This window comes from Phocoena phocoena, chromosome 4 (genome assembly GCF_963924675.1).
Source record: "Phocoena phocoena chromosome 4, mPhoPho1.1, whole genome shotgun sequence".
NCBI classification, from domain to species: domain Eukaryota; kingdom Metazoa; phylum Chordata; class Mammalia; order Artiodactyla; family Phocoenidae; genus Phocoena; species Phocoena phocoena.
In genome coordinates, this window is record NC_089222.1 from 97,213,667 (window position 1) to 97,233,848 (window position 20,182).

Here is a 20,182-nt window from a genome sequence, read left to right on the forward strand (position 1 = left end):
GATTGTGGTGGAATTTTTACTCCTAAATTAGGCATGTTCAGCCTACACAGTAATAGCTAAACTACACAGTTAGGAATTTAAGAGCTAGGTGGGTTTTTTTGTTTTAATAAATTATTTATTTATTTATGGCTGCATTGGGTCTTCGTTGCTGTGTGGGCTTTCTCTAGTTGCAGTGAGCAGGGGCTACTCTAAGTTGTGGAGCATGGGCTCTAGGCACGCGGGCTTCAATAGTTGTGGCATGTGGGCTCAGTAGAGTGGCTCACGGGCTTAGTTGCTTCGCAGCATGTGGGATCTTCACAGACCAGGGATCGAACCCATGTCCCCTGCATTGGCAGGCGGATTCTTAACCACTGCACCACCAGGGAAGTCCAAGAGCTAGGTATTTTTTAAAGAGTTCATTTCTTGGGAATAGTGCCTCCTAATGTAAGCCTCTTGGAGAGATGTTAAGCAAGATGATGTAAATAAAATAAGATCTATATGGTTAAATGCAAGCTTTGCTCAGCTGAGGCTATAAGGGCACGTTACAGACTGCATTGTCTAAACTTTTTTTGTTACATAGCTACAAGTACTAGGATGTTGCATACATTTTAGCCAGGTTGATAGCTAAAAGATGCATTTTTTTCTTCTGTCTGCAGAAAGGAAGCCTTCTTAATGAGTTATTTTCTTGTTAAATTACCCTTCTCCATGATAGACATATTTATTTCATATTGGGGATGCCTTTTGGTTCACTAGTAGCTCACCTTTTAACGATTAGCTTATAGCTGAGTTAAAACTACTTAGAACTATCACCTGTATAATCTGCTCTTGCTTCCAGAAAATAAGCTTAAATGAGTACAATTTCTTTTACATAAATGTGGTAAGGAAAATAGTAATTGTAATTGTTGTTAAGACTAGGCTTGCAGGGCTTCCCTGGTGGCGCAGTGGTTGAGAATCTGCCTGCCAATGCAGGGGACACCGGTTCGAGCCCTGGTCTGGGAAGATCCTACATGCTGCGGAGCAACTGGGCCCGTGAGCCACAATTACTGAGCCTGCGTGTCTGGGGCCTGTGCTCCGCAACGGGAGGCCGCGATAGTGAGAGGCCTGTGCACTGCGATGAAGAGTGGCCCCCACTTGCCACAACTAGAGAAAGCCCTTGCACAGAAATGAAGACCCAACACAGCCATAAATAAAGAAATTAAAAATTTAAAAAAAAATTGGCTTGCACTTCTTCAAAAAGCAGATCATCTTACGTACCACACTGTGCTAAGTTGCAAGGAAACGATAAACAAGGTACATCCTCTTGAGAAACATGCTTTTTATACATAGGAATAGTATGTGAAGGTAAAATACATCAACACTGCCCCTCACCTCCATTCTATCCAGGGTGATGGAATTAATGATTATATCTGGTGCTTGTTAAATTCAGGCATTGGTCTAGTGTTGGGGATAAAACAGTCTTTGGAGGACTTGAAAACTGAAAAGGTGTGTAAAGTAAATATACATATACAAGGTAAGCTGGTTGGCTGGCATTTGCTTAGATTTTGTTTGGAAAAAAACCCTTTTTATTGTGATTTTTTAAAAATATATGAAAAAAGAGGTCATGCAGCTGTGAACAGAGAAAGCTTAAAAGCCAGTCAAAATACCCAACGTGAATGCAGAGCTACATGTTCGTTCTTCTGAACACAATAAAATGTCCCCTTAAAAGCACTGCTTTTTTTGTCTAAATGCCTTAAAATGGAACTGCCCATTCTGATTACCTTTGAGTCCTGAACAGCTTGCAGCTCAGGACAGCAAGTTTAGCTTTTCTCGGGAAGACCACTGGACCACGTGTAAAAAACATTTTACTAAAACGTTTCTCTATTGGCCCAAAGGCACAGAAGAGAATCCCAAGTTTCAGTGGGCTTCTCAGTGTTTTCACGGGGTGTGTTTTGATAGAAACTGATTTGGGTGTGGAGGGATTTCGACTAACTTAGCTTCTCTTAGCCATGTCCACAACTTGTTTACTTAAAATTTTAATCTACTTACATTTAGTTTTTTTTTAATGTGTTAGTTTTCTTTAAAGGTTTATTTTTAATTTTTATTATTTTTTGGCTGCATCGGGTCTTAGTTGCGGCACGTGGGCTCTTAGTTGTGGTGGTGGGTTTTCTCTAATCTAGTTATGCGCAGGCTCCAGGGTGCATGGACTCTAGTTTGGGCAGGCAGGCTCTAGCTGAGGTGGGCGAGCTCAGTCGTTGTGGCATGCAGGCTTAGTTGCCTTGCGGCATGTGGGATCTTAGTTCCCTGACCAGGGATCGAATCCGCATCCCCTGCACTGCAAAGTGGATTCTTACCACTGGACCACCAGGAAAGTCCCACATTACATTTAGTTTTAAAGGAAGTCTATTTCACAGCAAAACTGGTGGTGCTGGCCCAGCACATATACATCCCTTGGAGGGTGGATTTGGAAATCCATTCTGGGTGCCCCACCCCTTGGGAGCAGGGGTGTGTCTCCATCTTCTAATTCCTCCCTCACCCAGCTGTAGTCTGTGGAATGAGTGGCCCTAAGGCCTGGTAGTTCTATCTTTCCTCAGGGCCTGGGAGCTCATGTACCTACAGCTAGAATGTTCAACTGCCTCAAACAACCAGGCCGTTTGGAAATTCCTGCAATCCCCACCCCCAAGTGCCGGGGGACTGAGTGCATCCCGCTTTTTTTTTGTTGTTTTAATTATTTCATTTATTTAGGTTGCGCTGGGTCTTAGTTGCGGTTCGTGGGCTCCTCCGTTGTGGCATGCAAACTCTTAGTTTGCGTGCGGGATCTATTTCCCTGGCCAGGGATAGAACCCGGATCCCCTGCATTGGAAGTACGAATTCTTAACCACTGCACCACTAGGGAAGTCCCGCATCCTGCTTTTTGAGCCCACTGTTTTCACCATCTGTCCACACCTATCTCCAAAGGGTCACCTCACTCAGTGACTGCAGACTCTAGGCTGGGAGAGGAGAGGGTTGGCCCAGAGTTTTCAGGCTGCAATAAAGCACCGCGCAGTCTGAGCCGCCTCGGCCTTTTGTGCATTCAGTATATGTTGGGTGTAAAATGGAGAATTTTTTCCCCTAAGTTTATGTAAAAATATATGCAAATAAAGCTGTAAGAAAACACTGCTAGCTGATCTTCCTCACTCCTTGCCAACATGACTACCTTCATAGGTAAAAAATCGTCAATACATAAGCTGATCATTCCAGAAAAATGACTATTCCATGGGTAGTTAGGAACCAGCAGTCGCTTAGAAATTACATTAACTCCTATCACGGAGGGATTTAGATTTTATAACACTTAACTGGAAGCTACATTTCCATGTGAAAGGGCTTTCTTTGGTCCTACATCCAGCGGCTAATATTATAGTAGGGGCCTCAAAAGCTGTTGCTTTTATGTTCTCGGGTGTCTCAAAACGTAGGCGGGGTCAAAAAGACTCCTTTACACCTTGGGGTATCTCCGACGGGATTAACAACTGCCCACCACCGCCTCCTACACGTGCTCAGATCCTGGGAAAGAAGGGAAAAACAAAAAGGGAAACTGCCAGGACTTAAGATGTCTGCTCAAAACCACTTCGATTTCCCAGGAAGGGCCTACCCGCTACCAAAATGTCCGTCCGCAGTCCTAACGTCACTTGGTCGGCTAGATCAAGCCAGAAAGCCATTGCGCTCCAATCAGGGCTTAGCCCCCTCACCCACTGCCCTTGATTTGCGTCACTTCCGGTGGTGCAGCAGCCATTTTGTCAGTCGCCAGCGGATCCCGCGCGCTGGAGAAGTGCAGTTCCTCTTGGTTACCAACTCGTCAGTTCTCCCTCCACGGTGCGGGCGCCCTCGAAGAGCACTCACCACAGACACAGCGAGTCCTCCCTACAGTGCCGCCACTGCTGTTGCATCCGCCCGGAACTAGTGCGCTGTCTTCCTCCCTTGCCACTGACAGGCGCCCTCGGGGAGCCGCCGTCAGCGATGTCAAGCGAGGAAAGCTACCAGGCCATCCTGCGCTACCTGACGAACGAGTGCGAGCCGTACGCGCCGGGCACCGAGGGTAATGTCAAGCGTAAAATCCGTAAGGCGGCCGCCTGCTACGTGGTGCGCGACGGAACGCTCTATTACCAGCGGAGGCAGCGGCACCGCAAGACCTTCGCCGAGCTGGAGGTGGTGCTGCAGCCCGACCGGCGCCGGGGGCTTATCGAGGCTGCGCACCTGGGCCCGGGCGGCACTCACCACACCCAGCATCAGACCTGGCACGACTTGTCCAAGACGTACTGGTGGCGAGGTAAGACCTCGCCCGCGGTAAGGGGGAGGGCGGGCGGCTTGCTTCCAGAAAAGGCCCGCAACCAGAGGCGGGCCTGTCTGGGCACCCGCGAGTGTGAGGGTCCGCAACCCTCCTCCCGGACGCCGCTCGCGGGCCCAGCCTAGCCCGTGCCCGGCGGCGGAGCAGCTGCCAGGTGGAGCCGAGAGGGTGGGGGACGCGAAAGGAGCCGCACTTCCCACAGGAAGGAGGCCGGGGAAGCTGGGGGCGGGCCCTGGCCCGGGGTGGGGCGAAGGGGGCTTCCCCGGGGGCCGGCCCAGCCGCGGGGAGGGGCCGGGACGCGCGGGGTGCGCTGGGCCCGCCTCCTTCGGCGGCGCGGGAGGTGGTGGCTTCTTCCCTTTGCGGACGCTCTTGGGCGGCCGTTGCAGGTGCTGTGTGTGTGCGTTTAAAAATCCTGTTTGTGCGGACGGTTTGGGAGCGGAGCAGTCCGGCCAGAGCCCGGCCGCTTTCTGCAGTGCGTTCCGCTAGGGTGTTGGCCAGCGGGTTTGAGCTTTTGCTGATCCGCTTGCTGGGGTTCCTCTTTGTGCTACTGCGGCGTGAATAAGGAATCATACAGTTGTGTGCAGAAGTGATTTCGAGTGACTGTGTGGAAACAGTCATTTGAGCCTAGTTTTTAGGACAAGAATTTTAAAAGCAGGTACTCTCAATTCTGGGTATTTTAATATTCTTCCGTTTGCTGTAGTGAAGAGCGATTTGGACACTGTGATGCACTATGTATACCCAGAAAAGATGAGGTTTCTGGGACTGTTATGGTCCGGGAGTGTGGCTTTAAAGTTTGACTCCTTGGGAACCAGGTTAAGGAAGGAGAGAAAGGGTCCTTCGGGTTTTTGGTTTTGTTTTTTACCGTCCTCACTCTCCAAAAAGTTGATGAATATTCAAACCGTTCGTTTATAATTAGTAAAAGTTTGCAGGCCTATAGAAGAGGTTTCGTCAGGAACGATTCCGTATGGTTCTGCAGAAATTAACTTATGGAACTTAATCTGTGAGTAAGGAAGTTAGAGTACTGAATATGAACATTTCTGGACAGGTCTTTTTGCATCTTAAATAATTATTTCGTGTTTTCAAAAACAGTCCAGCTCTCTATATTCTTCTTAAAAGCTTTTCCTTATTTTATATTTTAAACCAATATCTGACTTAAATTCCTATAGCGACATGACTGAAGGGTAATATGGAGTAATCGCTGCATTTTGTTAGGATTGATTTGGTCAGACATAGTTTTGTTGAACAAATGTCTCAGGTTTAATATTTTATGACATGTTAAAACGATAGTTATAGCTAAAGATAACACGGATCAAGCTTTTACATGCAGGCATAGTGCTGAGCACTTAATTTATTTTTACATAGTATTTAATCTTCAACAAACCTTGTAAGATGGAAACATTTATGTCTCTGTTTTACAGATGGAAAAACTAAAAGCACCAGGAGCTGACCTTTGGGATTTCAAACTTTTCTTAATGACTATTATATGGTGCTAAATGGGCTTAGTGTTCAGAATTTTCCTTCCCTAAATTGATTATTTGTGAGTGATAATCTAATCCAGTATTTTGTTTGTTTGATTTTTGTTTTAGTGTGCAGTGTCTTAAAAAGACTGTGTTGATGTTTATTTTTTTTAATGAGAGATACATTTGTGGATAAGTAGACTTTTGAAGTCCTTAAATGTCCAGAACAGCTGTTCTCTAAATTTGGTACTAAACCCCTGAACAGGGAGGCCCTGAGATCCTTTCAGAGAATCCCCAAAGTCAAAATTATATTCATAATAATACTAAGGCATTATTTGCTTTTTTACTTATTGTATCACAAGTATACAATGGCGTTTTCCAGAGGCTACATGACGTGATAATATGGCAATAGATTGAATGCATATATGATAATCTGTCTTCTGTTAAACCACGCGTTAAAAAGACTTGCAAAAATGTAAAGTAGCACACTTTTCTCACTAATTTTTTTATGTTTTGGTAAATAGTATTTTTCATATAAATGCTATTTTTGTTAATATGTAATGGGTTTATGATACTATTTTATATCATTATTTTTATTATTTTAATATTTTTTCATTTAAAATGAGAATTCATAGTCAGTAAGCATCAGAGAAGTTTCCCCTTGATTATTAGCTACTCATTTTGATGTTTATTACATTAACACTTTGCTCATTTTACTTGTTTGTTATAGGCCTATTAAAATTATCAACACTGGGGACTTCCCTGGTGGTTCAGTGGTTAGGACTCCACGCTTCCACAGCAAGGGGCGTAGGTTCGATCCCTGGTTGGGGAACCAAGATCCCGCATGCTGCTTGGGACCGCCAAAAGGAAGAGAAAAAAAAAATTAACAACGCTGCATAGACAGAAAAATAAACATTCTTGGACCTGGAACTGATAGCTGATAAAACATTTTTAACTATCAGTTTTTAATGTGTCATACACTACAAATGGACCCTTTTTATAACAAACATACTCCAAAGCCCTGTAGATGTTTATCTGGGAATTAATAAGATCTAATCAGTGTAGATGCCAAGAAAAAAACGATTCCAAAGTCAGGGGTAGTTTACTGGGATTTATTATTTATGCTGCTTTTTCTAGAATGTTGCCATCATAAGCAATGCCATTATATCCTGGTAATCAAGCAAGTTTGTAGCAACTTCACTTGTTTGAGCACAGTGAAAAACTGGCTCAGTGCCTAAAGTTGACATACAGCAAATTTATTTCAGAACGTAAAATGTTAGTAGATAGTCTCACCCTCTCAACCCCTTATTTTATCCTGTATTGTAGTTATATGCTGGAGTTTCAAAATAAATGACTCTCCCCTGCCTCAGTCAAATGCTGACTTACGGGGATCTACAATTAATGCAAAATGTGAAGAGAAAATTAAATTAGTAGGAAAAAAGATTAAACTACGAAAATTATGTAATAGGTTAAATTAGCCACCTGCAGAGGTTCCTACCCTAAGAACTGATTTGTTTTATGGGGATAAATTGATGCTGACATTATCTAATCTAGAAGAGGAGGGTGTAATTTCTGAAAACCCAGCAAGAACTGGATCTATGTTAATACAGCTATAACTGATCACTTTGTAACCTCTGAAAAAAAAAATCTGAATGACTAATATGTGTGGAGAAATAGAAATAGGAGCCACAGTTCTATGGGCCTCATCACTGATAGGGAGGGAGGGAGGTTCTTGAACAGCTAACAGGAGCAAATTGTTCAGTTTGGCAGATCTCCGGAGTCAGGAGCAAATTGTTCAGTTTGGCAGATCTCCGGAGTAGAGGTTCTCAATCCCGGACAGTTTTGCCTCCCAGGGAACATCTGACTATGTCTGGAGACAATACTGGTTGTCATAACTGGTGGTGGTGTTTGAGGGGCTGCTCTTGACGTCTGGTTAGGTAGAAGTCAGGAATGCTCCTAAACATTCCACAGTGCACAGGACAGGACAACCTACCCACCCCTCCCTGCCCCACAAAAAGAATCATCTGGCCCAAAATGTCAACACTGCTGAGGTTGGGAAACGCTGCTCTAGAGTGAGAATCTGTTCCTCGAGTTGTTTTATCAGAGGTTGTTTACCCACTAAGTCTATGCTCAGTAAAGAACCTCTTAATGCTAATTTGGTATTTTATGTGGACTTTCTTTTTCGGGGGAGGGGCTGCATTGGGTCTTCGTTGCTGCGGTGCGCTTTCTCTAGTTGCGGTGAGTGGGGGCTTCTTTTGGTTTCAGTGCACAGGCTTCTCATTGTAGTAGCTTCTCTTGTTGCGGAGCACAGGCTCTAGGCGTGCAGGCTTCAGTAGTTGTGGCACGTGGGCTCAGTAGTTGTAGCACATGGATTTAGTTGCTCCGCAGCATGTGGGATCTTCCTGGACCAGGGCTTGAACCTGTGTCCCCTGCACTGGCAGGTGGGTTCTTAACCACTGTGCCACCAGAGAAGTCACCTATGTGGACGTTTTTATGGAGGTTGACCATTGAGCATCATTTAACGCTTACGTAGTAGTTACCTTGTCTCAGACACTGTTCAAAGTGATTTATAAATATTAACATTTTATCATTATAGCATGCTGTGAAGGTAAGTGCTCTTATCCCCATTTTGGCACAGAGAGGTTAGGTGACTTGGACATGGTCACAAAGCTAGTCAGTGGATTCAAATTTTCCTGCATAAAGTAATTTCTACCCCTTGTGGTAATTACCCACTCTTAAAATAGTAAGTTAACTATCTTTACACATTTATGTCTTTTCAGTGATTAATTTGAGTCAGATTCTTTCAGCTTAATCAGCTCTGGGCAAGCTAAAGAGGTCAGGTTCATGAATCTGTAAAGCTAGATTTAAGATGCATCCCATCAAAACACTAACACTAGACTCCTAAAATATGATAGGATGATTTTTTCAGACAGTTGATTGACTGTCATACATTAATATCTTTTTTTCTATAAATTTATTTATTTTTTTATTTTTGGCTGCGTTGGGTCTTCGTTGCTGTGCACGGGCTTTCTCTAGTTGCAGCGAGCGGGGGCTACTGTTCGTTGCGGTGAGTGGGCTTCTCATTGCAGTGGCTTCTCTTGTTGAGGAGCAAGGGCTGTAGGCACACGGACTTCAGTAGTTGCAGCACACGGGCTCAGTAGTTGTGGCGCATGGGCTTAGTTGCTCTGCGGCATGTGGGATCTTCCCGGACCAGGGCTTGAACCTGTGTCCCCTGCATTGGCAGGCGGATTCTTAACCACTGCACCACCAGGGAAGTCCCGAGAATATAATTTTCCGAATTTATTAGTCCAGTGTGTACTTCTTTTAGTAAGTATGGGATATAATACAATTTGAGAAATATTGCTTAAATACTATCTGAAGGTTGAAGTGCAAGTAATTTGGTATAATTTATCATCTTGAAACTCTTTTCAGGAATTTTCTATATACGTCTGTATCATTTTAGCTAATTAACAGCCTTTTCATTGGCATTTTACTTGGGGATTGTGGGGGAAGAAGTTTCTGTCACAGGGATGGATAAATGTGTTCCTGGGTAAGTAGCATAGTATCCTGAAAGTCACATGACTTCTGGAGGCCCACTTATGCAGTTTACTAGGTGTGACTTTGGACAGGTTACCTCTTAGGGCTTCATTCTCCTTGTCTGTAGAATGGGAATTAATTGGTCCTCCCTTACAAGTATGATGGAGAGGGGGGAGTGTGTGTTAAGTGTTCCTCCCTGCTTCCTACCCCATCCCAACATGTTGAGTTGAAAGTCAAGGGGCTTCCCTGGTGGCACAGTGGTTGAGAGTCCGCCTGACGATGCAGGGGACACAGGTTCATGCCCCGGTCCGGGAAGATCCCACGTGCCGCGGAGCGGCTGGGCCCGTGAACCATGGCCGCTGAGCCTGCGCTCCACAACGGGGGAGGGCGCAACAGTGAGAGGCCCGCGTACCCCAAAAAAGAAAAAAAAAAAAGAAAGTTGAAATTCAAAGTAGGGTTTTATGAGTGGCTCGTGTATAATCAACTTTTGATAGATTGCATATACTGTTATTTAATAAAACTCTAAAAGCTCATAGCTTTCAAAGACAAGAGATATATTTTACACTCATTACAAGTTTTGGTTGTGGTCCTTTTCAGGTTGCAGATTGGCTCCACCTGTTGTTTTCATCTACATTTTAGGCTAAAGGGCAGTATCCACCTGGAACATGCTGCTCTTTGACAGAGGGGACATAAGTCAGGGAACCGATGGGAAACATTGCTTCTTAAAGCTTCTAGTGACACATGGCATCCATCATATTCATTCATATTCCATTGGTCAAAGCTAATTGCGTGGTGAAGCCTGATGTTAGTAGGGTGGAGAGTTATTAGCGTGAACCACGTTATTATATTACTGTTTATGAAGGTCAAAAACAGTTGAATATTGGCAATTTCATATAGTTCCTATTGCATGAGTGAGTTGAAACTCACATGGAGATGGATGGTACTACATAATCGTACAGTGAGTAAATGAATAACTAAGAGTGAACAACAAAACAGTCTACTTCGGCATGGAGACAAATTGTCATTATAACATATCTTTGAAAAAAAATGTATCTTAAATTCTAAATAACTCACTCTACATACTTTATGGGCATGTGTGTGTCTGTATACATGCACTTGAATATACATTAGTATACACAGATTAAATAATGAACAGTATAATCTTCAGTTTTCACATGAGAGCAGTATTAAATTTAACTAGTTAATTTTTGTTTCATTGTAGGTATATTAAAGCAAGTCAAAGATTACATTAAACAGTGTAGCAAATGCCAGGAGAAACTAGATCGATCCCGTCCTATATCAGATACTTCAGAAATGTTGGAAGAATTGGGACTAGACCTTGAATCTGGAGAAGAAAGTAATGAATCAGAGGATGACCTGAGCAACTTTACTTCACCTCCAACTACAGCTTCCAAGCCTGCAAAAAAGAAGCCAGTATCCAAACATGAACTTGTATTTGTAAGTGGAACTTTCCATTCAGCTTAACATTGGTAACTAGTGTGTTAGTATTTATAGTCTTAACTGAATTTTTTCTTAAACCACTAAAACTGCTTCCCTTTTGGCACTGTCATTGTCATGTTGTTATGTGCCCTAAAAGTTTGCTAATACTGCCTCTTCCTTAATCATAAGTATTCCTGTTGTTTCTTCTCATCGGAATGTAACTTGTTGGTTTGTTGTTAATTACTCCTCCTCTCTTCTTTTTAATAGTATATTGGTACAGGTAGACAGAATACATTTCTGGAAGCAGTCTCTGGGTCATGCAGCAAGGTAAAATTAAGCTGACTAGGTCTTTGTTTTTTGCCTGCATTAGTTTCTTATATCATCAAATAAATTTCTGACTAATAAGAGGAGGCAGCAAGAAGTGAGATGCAGATTTTCATTGGGTCAAGTAGAATGAACATAGCAGAAGATAGTGAGAACAACGTATCTTTTTATTGAAATACATAGGTAATAAAGAATATCAGGTTATTTCTTCATATTAGTGGAATCTTTTACAAGGGAATAATGTGTCTTGTTTTAAATTCTGTTAAGGGTAAAAATACAGATGATATGTAATGCAACTCTTGGTCTCAAACTTATTTTGATAGGTTGACACCAAAGGAGTGGTGAAACGTTCTTCTCCAAAACATTGTCAGGCTGTCTTAAAACAGCTGAATGAACAGAGACTCTCTAACCAGTTCTGTGATGTTACTTTGTTAATTGAAGGAGAAGAGTACAAAGCTCATAAATCTGTTCTGTCAGCTAATAGTGAATATTTTCGAGATCTTTTTATTGAGAAAGGAGCTGTTTCCAGTCATGAGGCAGTGGTGGATCTTTCTGGTAAGAATTTTCTGATATTCTTGTTTTTTGTTAATAAGTATATACTGGAAGAGGGGTGTGTATATCTTACAAACTCAGGTTTTATGCTCAAGTGAGAGAAGCCCACTTACAGAAACAGACTAAGCTGAACTGTAAGGTCCTTCCTTTTAGTAGGGTTTCCAGGATAGAGTTATGAAAAGGCTGTCATTTCCTATCACTGTGCGTTAGCGGAGATGATTGTAGCCGTAGTAGAATTTCTGGGATTTACACTGTTAAAAACAGTTTGAGAGAAATCCATAATTGCACCAGTGTTATTACAGTAAGTAAATATATTACTTTAAAATTGACTGCCTGAATCTTATGTTGTGCAACATGAAATTGTAGAGCACTTATGTAGGTCTGTTGTTTTTCATTTTTTAAGATTAATAATCGTCATTCATTAGATTCGATAATCAAATTGTCAATATAGAATAATCAGAATTCCAGGTGTGGTTTTTCGTTTCTTTGGGGCTGCTGCTGTTGTTGTTATTATTATTAAATGAAGAATTTGACTTTCTTTTGGCCTCACTAGAATTTATGTATTGGCTTAGGAGTCAACAAATGACAATTTAGGAAGCATTAAAATAGGTAACCTTATTTATACATTTCCTCATAATATTAATTTGCTGTAATTCTTGAATTACTGACACCACTGTGTGAAATGTCATTTCCCCTTTCTTAAACAAAAAAATGACTTTATCCAGATATATAAATACTTACCTAGTTAACCACTGATCCTTTTCTACCTTATACTTGTTAAAACTCACCTTTTCTGGAAAGACAAATTCATATATTTTTCCTTAACAGTAGCTGTATTACTAAATTACTAAAAAATATTTCTGAAGCATCCATTGTTTGCAAGGAACTGGCCTGGGCTATGGGAATACAGTGGTGAACAAAAACTTTTACAGAGCACAGAGTTGCATTACATCCTAGATTCGTGATATTTACTTTGGTGACTCAGAGGAGAAAATACATCTTATTCTGGGCCATCTGAATAATAAAACCTATCACAAGTGTAGTCTTGATGTGTTAGCTTTGGAATTTTTTCCTTATCTTTCATGCATCTTTTTTTTTTTTTTTTTTTGGCGGTATGTGGGCCTCTCACTGTTGTGGCCTCAGGCCCAGCCGCTCCGCGGCAGGTGGGATCTTCCCAGACCGGGCACAAACCCGCGTCCCCTGCATCGGCAGGCGTACTCTCAACCACTGCGCCACCAGGGAAGCCCCCTCATGCATCTTTTATGCATCTGAAACAGAAAGAAGAGTGTGTTGCTCTTTTCCAGTTTCTCAGCAGCTTATAATAGCAAATGAAATGTCTGCCCCCAAATAACTGCAGCACAGCATTCTATTATTCCAACAAAATATCTCATTTATTCTTCATTCCATATGCTTATTTTTATATATTGTTCAGCAAATATGGTGTAAACCAATAGCAGGTGAAGTAGACATTGTCAAAAATTTCGTTTGATTTTTAAATATTTAGTAGACTAATTATAAAATATGTGTAATGTATAAAAAAGCAATGATAAATGGCATCTGTTTTCTAATTACCTAGTTTAATGGTTGTTGAATTCATCAGTGTTTTCCTTTATGTTGTTTATGCTTTAAAAAAAATTCTTCCCTACTCAGTCGTAAAGATATTTTCATATACTGCCTTATAGTTTTCCTTTCATATTTAACATTTAATCTATTTGGAATTTTTTTTTTGATGGTGTGAGATAGGTGTTTGATTTCATTTTTTCCCATTTTGTTTCAGAACCATTTAGTGAAAACTCCCTTCTCTTCCTACCCATCAGCCATGCAAATTCTCTTAAAAAACACATTTTCACATGTTTGGTACTGATTATAAGCTTTTTTCCAGTCTATTGGTTGTCTCTTCTCACACTATTATTGCTTGGTCTTAATGACCTTAGCTTTATAATAATGAAAGTCTCCCACCTTAATTATTCAGGTGGGTCTTAGTTATTCATAACTCTTTGCTATTCCATATAAACTATTAAAGCAGCTTGTCTGCTTCCATAAAAAGAAGAAAAATGTATTTTGTTAGGGATTACATCGAATTAATAAAGTTTTAGGGGTTTTTTCATAAAAGTCTCACACATCTTTTGTTAGATTATTCTAAGGTAGTTTATACTTTTTGATACTATTATAATTTGTTTTCTTAAAATTATTTCTGATTTATTTTTGGTAACTTGATTCTATATACAGTAGTACTGTATATAGAATCAACAAAGAATCTATAGATAAATGTCTGAATGACTACTAGGCATTCAGACATTTATATACTCTTTGAGATTTTCCATATAAAACAAATATTGAATACATTAATATATTATCTGCTAATAGTAATGTTTTTTTTCCCTACCTTTCCAGTCCTTATATTTTGAACTTTTTTCTTCTCGCTTTACAGTGCTGTCTAGGACTTCAAAAGAACCCCAGCAGTTAAATAGAGGTAGTGATAGAGGGTTCATTTATTCCCATGGTAAAGAAAGACATGGGAATGCTTTTTTTTCTTTTTTAACCATGAAGTATATTATTTGGTGAATGTTTTAAGTAGATAACCCTTTACCCCCTTTAACATTAAGGAAATTCCCTCTGAAATAGGTGTGGACTTACCACATACTTTTTCTGTATCCGTTGAGACCATCTTTATTTTTTTCATTAATGTGGGAAATTACATTGGTTTACTAATGTTAACTCAATTTTTCATTCCTGAGATAAATCCAGTTTAGTCATAATATATCATCTTTTGTACAAACTGCTGTGTTTGGTTTAGAATGCTAATATTGTTAGACTGTTTCCAAGTGTATTCATGAGTAATTTTCCTTTTTCACACTGTTTCTGTCATGTTTTGATATCAGAGTTGGTTTAGTCTTATAGATTGTGTATTCCCTCCAATTTTTTACATGCACTGAAGTAGTTACTATGAGATTAGAATTATTTGTTTCCTGAATTTTTGGTAGAATGATGGCTAAAATTGACTGGACTTTTGGGGGAAGATTTTTAGGTACTAATTCGACAAGTTTAATGGTTAGGGAATTCTTTAGGTTTTCTATTTCATCTTGAGTAATTTATAGAAAGTTTTGCCATAATATGTCCATTTCATCTAAATTTTCAAGTTTCTTGGCACAATTTTTGTTGTTGTTGGTGGTGGTGCCACGCAGCCTGTGGGATCTTAGTTCCCCGACCACTGACTGAACCTGGACCCTCGGCAGTGAAAGCGCAGAGTCCTAACCACTGGACTGCCAAGGAATTCCAGCACAAAATTTTTAATATTCTCTTCTAAATGCCTCCAGTGACTGTAGATTTGTCTCTTTCATTCCTTCTGCCTTCTCTCTCATTTCTGAATTTTTTTTACTAGAGGTTTACTGACTTTTTAAAAAAAAAGTTGGCAGACTATAGCTTGTAGGGTGGCCCACTGCCTGCTTTTGTAAATAAAGTTTTATTGGGAGACAGCCACACCCATGTATTTATATATTGTCTGTGGCTGCTTTTGAGCTTACAAGGGCAGAATTGAATAGTTGCTACATAAATTAGTGACCCACAAAACCTAAAATATGTGCTTATCTTGCTCTTTACAGAAAAACTTTCCTAAGCCCTATGCCAAAGCATAATTTTTTAAATGTTAAAAACCTAACTTTTGCAAATACTATAGTACAAGGTTTTATATGATTAATTTAGGAAACCAGTAAGATGATAAAACTGTTTCTAATAGAATTCTGAAGAAAAGAATTGTATATATTGTCTTTCAACCAGAGGAATGAATTTGCTCAAAATGAGTTTGCTAACAGATTGGTTAATACTCTATAGAGAAATGAACTGTAAGTTTTGGAATTATCTTTCCTACCCTGATAGAAAAAGCTTCTTAATCTTTCACATTTCATTTGCATTTGCAATTACTTTTCTGTAAATTAATTTTTAGAGTTATAAAATAATCTAGTCAATAGCAGTCAATCAGTGGTGCCTGCTCAACACTACTTTTTTTAAATTTTTATTTATTTAATTTATCTATTTTGGCTGTGTTGGGTCTGTTGCTGCGCATGGGCTTTCTCTAGTTGCAGCGAGCAGGGGCTACTCTTTGTTGCGGTGCGCGGGTTCTCATTGCAGTGGCTTCTCTTGTTGTGGAGCACAGGCTCTAGGCACACAGTCTTCAGTAGCTTTGGCACGCGGGCTCAGTAGTTGTGGCACATGGGCTCTAGAGCACAGGCTCAGTAGTTGCGGCACACGGGCTTAGTTGCTCCACAGCATTTGGGATCTTCCTGGATCAGGGCTTGAACCCGTGTCCCCTGCATTGGCAGGCGGGTTCTTAACCACTGTGCCACCAGGGAAGTCCCTCAACACTACTCTTAAAGAACACCTGACTACAAGGATATATTATACAGGACAGAAAATATAGCCAATATTTTACAGTAACTATAAATGGAGCATAACCTTTAAAAATTGTGGAACACTATGTTGTATACCTGGAAGTTATGTAATACTGTACGTACACTGTACCTTGATAAACAAAAACCCAATATTTTTGCCTGATAACTGAATTTTTCTTTATTGAAGTAGAGTTGGTTTACAATGTTGTGTTAATTTCTGCTGTATAGCAAAGTGATTCAGTTATACATATATATACATTCTTTCTTTTTTTTTTCTGTACGCGGGTCTCTCACTGTTGTGGCCTCTCCCGCTGCGGAGCACAGGCTCCAGACGCGCAGGCTCAGCGGCCATGGCTCATGGGCCCAGCCGCTCCACGGCATGTGGAATCTTCCCGGACCGGGGCACAAACCTGTGTACTCTGCATCGGCAGGCGGACTCTCAACCACTGCGCCACCAGAGAAGGCCCCTATACATTCTTTCTTAATTTTTTCCATTATGGTTTATTACTGGATATTGAATATAGTTCCCTGTGCTATACAGTAGGACTTTGCTGTTATCCATTCTATATATAATAGTTTGCATCCGCTAACCCCAAACTCCCACTCCATCCCTCCACCACTCCCCCTCCCTGTTGGCAACTACAAGTCTGTTCTCTATGTCTGTGAGTCTTTCTGTTTCATACACAAGTTCATTTGTGTCATATTTTAGATTCCACATAAAACTGATATCATATGGTATTGTCTTTTTCTGTTTGACTTACTTCACTTAGTATGATAATCTCTAGGTCCATCCATGTTGCAGCAAATGGCATTATTTCATTCTTTTTTACGGCTGAGTAATATTCCATTGTGTATATATGTACCACATCTTTATCCATTCATCTGTCAGTGAACATTTAGATTGTTTCCATGTCTTGGCTATTGTAAATAGTGCTGCTGTGATCATAGGGGTGCATGTATCTTTTTGAATTATAGTTTTGTCTGGATATATGCCCAGGAGTGGGATTGCTGGATCATATGGCAACTCTATTTTTAGTTTTTTGAGGAAACTCCATACTATTTTCCATAGTGGCTGCACCAATTTGCATTCTCACCACCAGTGTAGGAGGGTTCCCTTTTCTCCACACCTCTTCAGCAATTGTTGTTTGTAGACTTTTTGGTGGTGGGCGGGGCGGTGGCACAGCATGGCTTGCGGGATCTTAGTTCCCTGACCAGAGATTGAACCAGCAGCGGTCCTTAGCAGTGAAAGCACAGAGTCATAACCACTGGACCGCCGAGGAATTCCCATTTGTAAACTTTTTTTTTTTTACATCTTTATTGGAGTATAATTGCTTTACAATGGTGTGTTCGTTTCTACTTTATAACAAAGTGAATCAGTTATACATATACATATGTTCCCATATAGCTTCCCTCTTGCATCTCCCTCCCTCCCACCCTCCCTATCCCACCCCTCTAGGTGGTCACAGAGCACCAAGCTGATCTCCTTGTGCTATGCGGCTGCTTCCCACTATCTATCTATTTTACGTTTGGTAGTGTATATATGTCCATGCCACTCTCTCACTTTGTCAAAGCTTACCCTTCCCCCTCCCGATATCCTCAAGTCCATTCTCTGATAGGTCTGTGTCTTTCTTCCTGTCTTACCCCTAGGTTCTTCTTGATATTTTTTTCCCTTAAATTCCATATATATGTGTTAGTATATGGTATTTGTCTTTCTCTTTCTGACTTATTTCACTCTGTATGACAGACTCTAGGTCCATCCACCTCATTACAAAGAGCTCAATTTCGTTTCTTTTTATGGCTGAGTAATATTCCATTGTATATATGTGCCAAATCTTCTTTATCCATTCATCTGATGATGGACACTTAGGTTGTTTCCATCTCCTGGCTATTGTACATAGAGCTGCAATGAACATTTTGGTACATGACTCTTTTTGAATTATGTTTTTCTCAGGGTATATGCCCAGTAGTGGGATTGCTGGGTCATATGGTAGTTCTATTTGTAGTTTTTTAAGGAACCTCCGTACTGTTCTCCATAGTGGCTGTACCAATTCACATTCCCACCAGCAGTGCAAGAGTGTTCCCTTTTCTCCACACCCTCTCCAACATTTATTGTTTCTAGATTTTTTTTTTTTTTTTTTTTTCGGTACGCAGGCCTCTCACTGTTGTGGCTTCTCCCGCTGCGGAGCACAAGCTCCGGACGCGCAAGCTCAGCGGCCATGGCTCACGGGCCCAGCCGCTCCGCGGCACGTGGGATCTTCCCAGACCAGGACACGAACCCATGTCCCCTGCATTGTCAGGCGGACTCTCAACCACTGCGCCACCAGGGAAGCCCTCTAGACTTTTTGATGATGGCCATTCTGACTGGTGTGAGATGATATCTCATTGTAGTTTTGATTTGCATTTCTCTAATGATTAATGATGTTGAGCATTCTTTCATGTGTTTGTTGGCATTCTGTATATCTTCTTTGGAGAAATGTCTATTTAGGTCTTCTGCCCATTTTTGGATTGGGTTGTTTGTTTTTTTTGTTATTGAGCTGCATGAGCTGCTTGTATGGTGTTAGGGAGTGATCTAATCTCGTACTTTTACATTACCTGTCCAGTTTTCCCAGCACCACTTATTGAAGAGGCTGTCCTTTCTCCACTGTACATTCCTGCCTCCTTCATCAAAGATAAGGTGACCATATGTCCGTGGGTTTATCTCTGGGCTATCTGTCCTGTTCCATTGATCTATATTTCTGTTTTGGTGCCAGTACCATACTGTTTTGATTACTGTAGCTTTGTAGTATAGTCTGAAGTCAGGGAGCCTGATTCCTCCAGCTCCATTTTTCATTATCAAGATTGCTTTGGTTATTCGGGGTCTTTTGTGTTTCCATACAAATTGTGAAATTTTTTGTTCTAGTTCTGTGAAAAATGCCAATGGTAGTTTCATAGGGATTGCATTGAATCTGTAGATTGCTTTGGGTGGTAGACTCATTTTCACAATGTTGATTCTTCCAATCCAAGAACATGGTATATCTGTCCATCTATTTGTATCATATTTAATTTCTTTCATCAGTGTCTTACAATTTTCTGCATACAGGTCTTTTGTCTCCTTGGGTAGGTTTATTCCTAGATATTTTATTCTTTTTGTTGCAGTGGTAAATGGGAGTGTTTTCTTGGTTTCACTTTCAGATTTTTCATCATTAGTGTATACGAATGCCAGAGATTTCTGTGCATTAATTTTGTATCCTGCTACTTTACCAAATTCATTGATTAGCTCTAGTAGTTTTCTGGTAGCATCTTTAGGATTCTCTATGTATAGTATCATGTCATTTGCAAACAGTGACAGCTTTACTTCTTCTTTTCCGATTTGGATTCCTTTTCTTTCCTTTTCTTCTCTAATTGCTGTGGCTAAAACTTCCAAAACTTTGTTGAATAAGAATGGTGAGAGTGGGCAACCTTGTCTTGTTCCTGATCTTAGTGGAAATGCTTTCAGTTTTTCACCGTTGAGGACAATGTTTGCTGTGGGTTTGTCATATATGGCCTTTATCATGTTGAGGAAAGTTCCTTCTATGCCTACTTTCTGGAGGGTTTTTATCATAAATGGGTGTTGAATTTTGTTGAAAGCTTTCTCTGCATCTATTGAGATGACCGTATGGTTTTTCTCCTTCAATTTGTTAATATGGTGTATCACGTTGATTGATTTGTGTATATTGAAGAATCCTTGCATTCCTGGAATAAACCTCATTTGATCATGGTGTATGATCCTTTTAATGTGCTGTTGGATTCTGTTTGCTAGTATTTTGTTGAGGATTTTTGCATCTATGTTCATCAGTGATATTGGCCTGTAGTTTTCTTTCCTTGTGACATCCTTGTCTGCTTTTGGTATCAGGGTGATGGTGGCCTCGTAGAATGAGTTTGGGAGTGTTCCTCCCTATGCTATATTTTGGAAGAGTTTGAGAAGGATAGGTGTTAGCTCTTGTCTAAATGTTTGATACAATTCGCCCGTGAAGCCATCTGGTCCTGGGCTATTGTTTGTTGGAAGGTTTTTAATCACAGTTTCAATTTCAGTGCTTGTGATTGGTCTGTTCATATTTTCTATTTCTTTCTGATTCAGTCTTGGCAGCTTGTGCATTTCTAAGAATTTGTCCATTTCTTCCAGGTTGTCCATTTTATTGGCTTAGAGTTGCTTGTAGTATCTCTCATGATCTTTTGTGTTTCTGCAGTGT

At 40.7% G+C, this 20,182-nt stretch overlaps 1 protein-coding gene across 1 annotated transcript in view; it reads left to right on the top strand.

Moving 5' to 3' along the window:
• Positions 1-3,354: 3,354 nt before the first annotated feature.
• ZBTB11 (zinc finger and BTB domain containing 11) overlaps positions 3,355-20,182 on the top strand; it is a 35,754-nt gene continuing 18,926 nt past the window's right edge. Inside the window, exons 1-3 of the mRNA XM_065876532.1 lie at positions 3,355-4,258; positions 10,493-10,728; positions 11,358-11,589. Of these exons, the coding sequence (XP_065732604.1) occupies positions 3,949-4,258; positions 10,493-10,728; positions 11,358-11,589 (778 nt within the window). The 5' untranslated portion in view covers positions 3,355-3,948. The remainder of the gene's footprint in view (positions 4,259-10,492; positions 10,729-11,357; positions 11,590-20,182) is intronic.